Here is an 8,829-nt window from a genome sequence, read left to right as displayed (position 1 = left end):
TGATCTGATCGAGCACATACCACTGTATTTAACATTCGTAGCTGGTGGTAAATCAGTGGAAACATTCCCTCTAAACACAGCTTTACCGCCTGGACTTTGAACAAACTCAGCTGTAGATTTACCACCAAACTGCTCATCTGTTATAAGCGTCCATTGCTCAAGGTTTTCCTTATTCCTAAAGTCCCACAACACTTCTGAATACTTGAATTTTGCCATAGGATCCGGAAACAGTGTTTTGACGACCGTTTTGACGGCTGGTTTTTGGAGAATACCTTTAACTCCTTTGATAATACCACTTCCAGACGCCATGTTGCTTTTCGTGCTGAGACCCAGGCCTCCGCATTGTTTAGGTTTTGCACGGAGAAGATTGGTGACTAAAGGGTTAAAGATGGCGGGTGTCTGCAGAACTTGCAAGGCACTCCGCCTAAATTTAACCCTAAAAAGTTGTTTTGGCCCTGACTTTATTCCGTCAAAATTCAAGTATGTAATGCCTGCTGCCTTTATCTCTAGCTTCAGCTTCATTGGGTATCGTTACTCGTCGAAAGATCGCACTTCTGGAGGCATTCTTTGGCAGCGAAGCAGATGTGTTCTGGAAGACTTTTCCGTGTTTTGTAAAGGGTTGAGGCCTTATAGATCTACAGCATTTCAGTTTCAACGAGGACAGACAAAGCCAGGGGCTGGGAAAATAAAGGCGAAGCTCGAACAAATGAAAGAAATGGTAGGTTATATACAAAGCCGTGTATCACATTCGAAAAGGTGTGTTCCGTGTGGGGAGGGGTAGGGGGGGGGGGGAATTGTTGTTGGAACATTTTGGTGAGGAGATGCCACGAGGTTCTTGAACAACATATGCCATTTTCAGAACCTGTTTCAGACTTTCTGGTGACATATCTTTAGTAGTATCATGTTCATATTTTGTAACCTAAACCACAAGTTACATGCTTTAAAATATTCTTGAAATTGGATACAACCAATTCAATAGTGCTAAAATAAAGAAGTATGTCCTGAACAATGGGCCAGAGTCAGTCAGAAGATTATTGAAAGGTGGTTGCTTACCTCAATCGTTAATGGTAAAGAAAGTAGTCCTGGGGGCCATTCCAAAAAAATTCACCCCCCCCCCCACCCTGTTGACAAATTTTTCTTAAGAGGTCTGAAATATATTGGCACCTTTGATTCTTTCTGAGGGGGTAAGCAAAAAATGAGCAAAAAGTGGTCTTTTTTCTGATGGAGCTAAGAACAAATCGGGTTTTTCTGAGGGGGCATCATGTCGGAGGCATGGTGGCCTAATGGTTAGACTGTGCCGGACTCTGGATCAAGCGGTCCAGGTTTGAGCCACAGCCAGGGTCACTATGTTGTGTTCTTGGGCAAGACACTACTCTCATAGTGCCTCTCTTTGCCCGGGTGTATAAAGGGTTCCAGCAAATAATTTTACTGCTGGGGGATAACCCTGGGATGGACTAGCATCCCATCCAGGTGGGAGTAGTAATAATACTAGTCGCTTCAGTCATGCTACAGAAACCAGGATAAGCCCTGGCCTGAAGGGCCACTTGACTGGGCTTGAACGCAGATTTTACCCTTTTTTTTTCTTCAAATACATACCAAAACTGTGGCTTTAACTATCACCTTATGTTTTTAAAATATAATAAAAAATAAATAAATAATAAAATACTGACTTAGAGCATTTCTTGTTTTGAAGAAAGAAGACATTTTTACAGTACCAAACCTGCTGTCCACTCTCAGAATATTGGCAACACCAGTTATTGGCTATCTGATAGTTTCAGAGGATTATGTGAGCTCGTTAGCTCTGTTTGGTTTTGCTGGTATCACTGACATGGTAAGGTACAAAAACTAATTTATTGTATATTGTTTTATTACATAATATATCAAACACGAGCAACAGTGTTTCATGGGGATATCCAAACACCAAGAAGAGATTTGAAAATGTGACCCACAGCAGAGTATTTTTGATGAAATTCAAGGTGTTTGGATAGCCGATGAAACACTGTCTCAAGTGTTTGTTATATCTTCTCAACTGAAACAAAAACTACCGAGTGAAAAGAGAAGTAAAATCAGTCGTAAGAATCTATGCTAATTAAGATCGGGTATCCAAACCTCCTTCAGGGTAAGTTATAATTTTCTTTGTTTTTACTTGATGAGTTATTTGTTGTTTGAGAGTGAATTTTATTGGTGACATGAAATCTTGCATGCTAGTCCATTAGAGGTCCAGCATTTTCCTCGACAGTTTTCCAGTTCAATTCATAATCCTTGGTGGAGAGAGGCACTGTAAGGGAAGTGTCTTGCCCAAGAACAATACTGAAACTCAGACCACCTCTTGTGCCACCTCACCTCTCAATATGGCGGCCTTTTACGGACTAAATAACGAATGACTATACATCAATGTTATGTTGCATACATCGATGTTGTGTGAACTAAAAGATGTTCGATACAACTAAAAGGAATATCGGAATATCGCAGCTCCACCAAAAGCCATTTTGTATGTGCGTTGGATCGCAGGAAACCTGGGTAAAATGTCACTTCCTGTTTTCAAAATTCATTTCCGCTTCCTCATCTTTTATTTGAAACAAACATCTTTTAGTTGGATCGAATATCTTTTAGTTGTAACAAACATCTTTTAGTTGTATCAAATACTTTGTATCTTTTAGTTGTAACGAACATCTTTTAGTAGTTGTATCAAATATCTTTTAGTTGTATCGAACATCTTTTAGTTGTATCGAACATCTTTTAGTTCATACAACATCGATGTATGCAACATAACATTGATGTATAGTCATTCGTTATTTAGTCCGTAAAAGGCCGCCATATCTCAATTTGTGGGTTCTTTGTCAGATTTTGCTGGCTCTCATTGGATGGTTCATGGCTTTAATCCAGATACAGTAGAATCCTGATTTCTTGAACCTTGAACCTGGGATAAAATTGCAGAATTTAACTATATGAGGAAAGGGAAATAACTTTTGTCACTCAAGTTATCGGAAGGTATGAAAAAATAAGGATTTGAGAGATCAGGATTCCACTTAGAGTATGAAAATTATCTAATGGACATTTTTGTTCATTTTATAGCTTGATGGATTCATAGCAAGAAATTTCAAAAACCAGAAGTCGGTGTTGGGCACCGTTTTAGATCCACTCGCCGACAAGATTCTGATGTCTGTGCTGACTGTTTCTCTCACTGTGGCATCTCTTTTACCTGGTAAATTGATTATGAATTGATAGTGAATTGATTATCCTGTAAAAATGTACTGTTTGTACCCGTACAAGCCACATACATTACTGAACAGTAGTGTTTGTTAATTGGCAAGGGATGAAAAAACAAACTATGTTGATGACATTGGTGATGGTGATGGTGATGATGATGATGATGACAAAAAATGAGATTCTGAGATTCTGCCATGAGTTAGTGCAACAGGTTAATAAGCTCTTTTTTTCCTGTAGTTGCCCTCACTGCACTGATCCTCAGCCGAGATGCTCTACTGGTCAGCTGTGCATTTTACTTTAGATACAAGTCTCTTCCATCACCAGTAAGTCCAACCAATCACTACCAATGTAAATACCAGTAAATAAAATAAACCAATCAAACTGAGCTTTTGCAGTGAAACCTTGAAACCAGTAGTAAGCTTGGGCACAGTGAAAATGTCATTCTCGTCCCCATAGCCCTTTCGTTTCTCTTAGCCGGCTTGGCACGAGAAAACGGAGGGCTCTGGGGACATAGGATTTTTGAATTAATTTGAATTTTTTTGATTGGTTGTTTGGAACAAAGAATACCTAAACGGAAGTCGAAAACGTAACGACTCTCTCATACATTCTTTTGAAACGTCATGACTGCATACATGAAGACCGGAAGTCCTAGAATCTAGGACTGGAAATCCTTTGTCCCCAGAGCCCTTTGTTTCCTCATGCCAAGGCCCAGCCGGCTAAGAGAAACGAAAGGGCTATGGGGACGAGAATGTGAAAATGTATACTTTAGGAAAGAAGTGGTTTTATGTAGTTTGTTATAATGTAACTTGTTAGAGAAGATTCTGGCATCTGGGACATTGCTACATAGGTTTTTTTCACATGTTCTCAACAAATGTGGCTAAAACATCCTAAATGAGAATGTTTTCACTCATTTACTAAATAACGCAGCAAACACAGCTCAGCTAAATCAACACTTAATTTAGAAGGAATGACACAGTTTTAATACACATTTTCTTAATTTTTCTTTTTGAGTAGAGAACAGTTTCCAGATATTTTGATATCAAATTACCCACAGTGGAATTAAGACCCAACTTACTTGGCAAGGTAAGTTGAATTCTCAAACTCATTAATAATTAATCAAATTAAAACAAAGGAAATCATGACCGTGAAGTAGGTTTGGTTGCCCAGTCTTAATTAGCATAGATTTTTTTCATTTTATTTCTCTCTTTACTCCGTAGTTTTTTTATTCAAATGCGCAGATATATCAAACACTCAAGACAGTGTTTCATTGGCTATCCAAACACCTCAAATTTTGTCAAAAATACTCTGCTGGGCATTGTATATTCAACTCTCTTCTCGGTATTTGAATATCCAGACGAAACACGGTCTCTCATGTTTGATATATTACATAAACCATTCTTTTGGCCAGTGGTCAATGTCAAAATTCTCCTCTTAATATCAATACTAAAGCAAGAGAGCTTTTGTCTGCAATTTTTGCATTTAACTGGTGATAAATGAGAATTCAATCATTGCACTAGTGCAATTTTTTTATTGAAAAGTTGCATCCCTGACATCATACATTTTTTTTTTCTAAAGGGATAAGTTTGATCTATCACTTTAAATTAAATGCCATTAAGATTTTGGTAACAGCACTGGATAGGCGAGGTTGAGGAGGGGGGAGAAAAAGAAAAATTTTTACTGTAGAAAAAAATTATCGACTGGTAGTTTTTTTGTGTAAGAATGTTTCAACAATTTTACACTATAAACAACACTTAGTTTTTTTTTACATTTTTTTACAGTAGTTGGGCCTTAGTCTCTATCATTATGTCATTATTTTTTATTAAATTTGCTTAATTTTTCAAACATTTAAAAAGCTCTGTTCCTTTTTGTTTTAGGCCAACACTGTTTTACAGTTGGCTCTTGTCGGCTGTTCACTGGCAGCTCCTGTCTTTGGTTTTGTGGATCATCCTCATTTACAATATCTTTGGTAGGTAACTTTTCAGGTCCAGTTAGGAAGAATAGTGTCTTGACTGATGTGTTCTAGGCATGGTGTGTACTATCACACTCTATAATTCCACCTGGGTGAAGATTTCCAAAATAGAATTCTATTCCTAACCGAAGTTTTCAAGCTTGAACAAATTGCCAGAGGATTCCTCTAAGATTACAAGACTTCTGACCATTTGGAATTTTAGAATTTCATTTTCCAGGCCTGGAAAGTCATGGGTTACAGTGTATGGAAAGTCTTAGAAAATGGTTTTGATTGTACAAAATAGATTAGGCAGGGTAAAAACGTACCCAAAATCAAGATAATTTTTGAAAAATTCCAAGAAAAATGGTCAAATTTAGGTCATGGAAAACTTTGAAAGGTCATGGAAAGCTGGTCATGGAATTTCAAAAGCTCAAAAGAGTACGAACCCTGCATAAAGTCCATGTACATGTAGAGTAATCTTGAGTCAACTTATTCTTGAGTTAGCCATTACTGATACACTGACATTTTTAATACATTTACCAAAACCATCATGGAAAACACACATTTTATAACATAGCACACCCTCCCCCGCCCCACCCCCAAATTACATGCATCTGGAAACATTTGTAGCCGAAAAACAAAATTCTCAATCATTTTCCTTCCTCCTGGACTTGAGAGAGATGTTATTTTCGTAAATTATAATCTGTGTATTTGATTGTTCTTTTTTAATGTTTCAGGTACACAGTCGCCTGTTCAACTGTTCTGTCCAGCGTTAGCTATGTCATCAACTTCAAAGCATCTGTAAAATATCTCAAATAAATTAATTCAACTATTTTGAATTTCAATGCGCTGTTTCTTTGATAATGGACAAGTATAGTCTCCTAACTGAAATTATCACTCTTCGAGGCCGGTGTAAACAGTACTTTAAACTGAGGCCCCGTCCACACTAGTACGGTTTAAAAAGTCTCCGCTTCCATTTGACGTGTAATCATTGCAAAATAAACCTGTCCGAATTAAAACGATCAACCTTTTTTCAACATTTTAGACTCATGAGAACCCGAGAGGAAGCGTATTAAAAAAGTCTGCGCTTTTAAAACGAAAAAGTTGGTAGAGGTTACCTTGTAGTCTTACATAACTTTCAGAAAAATATTAAGCTCGGCGAACTAACACTTAAAGCACTCTCTCTGTATGCAAATTTATCGTTTTAAGAGGAAGGAAATGACGGAGACAGTATTCCCATGCGGATACCACTGAAGCGAAGAAAATATACACTGTCCTTTGTAAAATCCACCAATTGAGAAACCACACGCACACACGAAGAGATTAGACAACGATTTACAATTTTTGTTCAATAGAGCGCGAATTAATAATGTAATAAAGCGGGAATTACCATAAGTAAACTTTTAAGCGACCGCCGCGCGTTAATTTGTGAGAAAAGACTTTGGAACAGCGCGAAAAAGGAAAGAAGGATGGGTTTTCTTCACAACTTGATCAGTGTGTGTATGTTCTCGATCGCTGTTCTCTACTTTGCAAGTGCCCACGAAGAACCCAAGTCAGCTCTGCACGATTCGAAGGTTACGCACGATCGAGAGTAAGTGAATTTACATTTAAGACAGTCTGCCTCACATGCAGGTTGTTTAATAACAGCTCAAAAACAAATGCACTGAAAATCGTACCTTTCAGAGCGTTGATGACATGTTCTAAATCAAATCATGTTAGCGAAAACTGCAACATAGGTCTGCATGAGTTACTTTTGTTGTATCGATCGAAGATTTTGGTCGATTTAATAGTGAAGTATTTTATGCAAATTAAAGTAAAAAAATATATTGTATGCATAGCGTCCAGTGTCGATGAAGTCGAGCTCCATCGAGCTCAAACTTTTCGCAAACGCAGGCGTTATAAAAGCAGTTTCGCCGTGTGTTGTTTTCTATATTGCAGCTGCAATTACGTTTTCCTTCGTCTAACTCGAACGCGGAACTCGCGTTCAATTCAAACAAAATTTTCAACATTTGTCCACTGTAACTCTCTATGTTGATGAATTTTTATAAAGCCGGGTAACTGTGCACATGAAATTACAAGATACAGCTTTTAGACTACCGTAAAGGAGTGATTTATATTTTTGTTATTATTTAGAACTACAGTAAAGTGCACCTGTTCTGTAACTTGCCATTATAATTTATTACAAATTTTGCCACCATGTTTATCGCCGGAGGCAGTCTTGCCTGACGCGTGAAGCGTGAAGCGAGAAGTGCGAGTCACGCGTGGCGGGAACAGAAAGCGAGAAACCGCGTGTAGGATGCGGGAAACGACTGTTCTTCCCTGGGAGTGAACTAGTTAAAAAACCGTAAGGTGAAAGCATGAAACACAAAAATTAAGGTTTAATTCTTCTGTTTCTACATTTATATGTAGATTTAAGTGTTTGTACGATTTTATCGTCAGAAATTTCACCCTAAATCTCAAAATTAACATTTGGCAAATCTCCGGTGCCGAAAATTTGAAAAAGTCCCGACGGGCACTTCACAAGAATTTTTTTTTCGAAAATTTCTTGGTTGGTCTAGGTCTATACGTATACTCTCATCTACCACATCTCTCAACCAATAAACGTGAGAGAATTCAGCCAGCCATATTTAAGAAAAATAGCTGGGAAATATTTTTTTTCTCACTGAGTACTTTTCCTTGATTTCTTTTAGCCACATCAAAGAGCATCTCAAAGAAGAAATAAACCTGAAGGAGGACGAAGACATGAGTGATGAAGATCTGCAGTTCCACTATTTTAGGCTTCACGATTACGACAACAACAGAAAACTGGACGGCCTTGAACTTATGCATGCCATAAGTCATTATCAGAATGAAACGGGAGTAACAGACAAAGAATCGACTTCTGAAGAGGCTAATGCGAAAGTAGTGGATGAGATTCTAAGCATGGATGATTTAGACTCTGATGGGTATATCGATTATCCTGAATATGTTGACGCACAGAAAAAACGCGACGAAGCTGATCAAGAAGCTAACGCAAAGCAGAGTGAAACGAATCCTCAATGATTTAATACTGCGTATGATTTTAAGGCCCCGGCCACATTAATTCGGATCAGGGCCGTAACTAGCAAGAGGCAAGACGAGGCACTTTCTTCGCCTAGAATCACCAAAATTAAAAAAGAAATGTGTTTTGTTGGGAAAATAATCCCCAGTTGAACAAGATTGGTTTTTCTCAAGAAATGCCTCAAGAAAAATTATGTCTCTGAAAGAGTTTCAGAGCCTCTAGATTTCAAAGTTTTCTTGAGGGCCTCCATAACCCCCTAGCAAGATCTTGCCTCGTGTATGGCAAAGGTGTGGTTACGGCCCTGCGGATAAATTTGAAAACGGATAAAATGTTTTCCGTCCACACTTTCGTTTTCGTATCGTTTTTAATAGTTTCACTGTCCACACTATGCAGAGCTATTGACAGAAATCACATGACTATTTGACGTCAGTGTTTACGAATAGCTCCGTTTTCAGTAACCGTAAACGTCGTTTTATGGTGGATTTCCACTGATGCGTAAATTTTTACGTGCGTGAAAAAAATTAGAGACAATGTATGAACGGCTTGCGTAAACGTATACGCAAGCCGTTTATACATTGTCTCTAATTTTTTTACGCACGTAAAAAATTACGCGTCAGTGGAAATCCACCAT

General features: G+C 38.1%; 2 protein-coding genes across 2 annotated transcripts; both read left to right on the top strand.

Moving 5' to 3' along the window:
• The first annotated feature begins 375 nt into the window (after nt 1–375).
• On the top strand, nt 376–6,020 carry LOC144640928 (cardiolipin synthase (CMP-forming)-like). The gene is made up of 7 exons (XM_078499989.1): nt 376–718; nt 1,694–1,831; nt 3,076–3,205; nt 3,448–3,533; nt 4,225–4,293; nt 5,085–5,176; nt 5,896–6,020. The coding sequence occupies exons 1-7, from the start codon at nt 389–391 to the stop codon at nt 5,975–5,977; spliced, it is 927 nt and encodes a 308-aa protein (XP_078356115.1). The 5' UTR covers nt 376–388; the 3' UTR covers nt 5,978–6,020.
• A 330-nt stretch (nt 6,021–6,350) lies between these two features.
• Nucleotides 6,351–8,674, top strand: LOC144640929 (multiple coagulation factor deficiency protein 2 homolog). Its single transcript, XM_078499990.1, has 2 exons — nt 6,351–6,749; nt 7,849–8,674. Exons 1-2 carry the CDS (start codon nt 6,628–6,630, stop codon nt 8,198–8,200), a joined length of 474 nt encoding a protein of 157 aa, XP_078356116.1. The 5' UTR covers nt 6,351–6,627; the 3' UTR covers nt 8,201–8,674.
• Nucleotides 8,675–8,829: the final 155 nt, after the last annotated feature.

Source organism: Oculina patagonica, unplaced genomic scaffold (genome assembly GCF_052425735.1).
Source record: "Oculina patagonica isolate OP01 unplaced genomic scaffold, crgOcupat unplaced566, whole genome shotgun sequence".
NCBI classification, from domain to species: domain Eukaryota; kingdom Metazoa; phylum Cnidaria; class Anthozoa; order Scleractinia; family Oculinidae; genus Oculina; species Oculina patagonica.
Note: the sequence above shows the minus strand (reverse complement) of the source record. Positions and strands in the feature narration are given on the sequence as shown.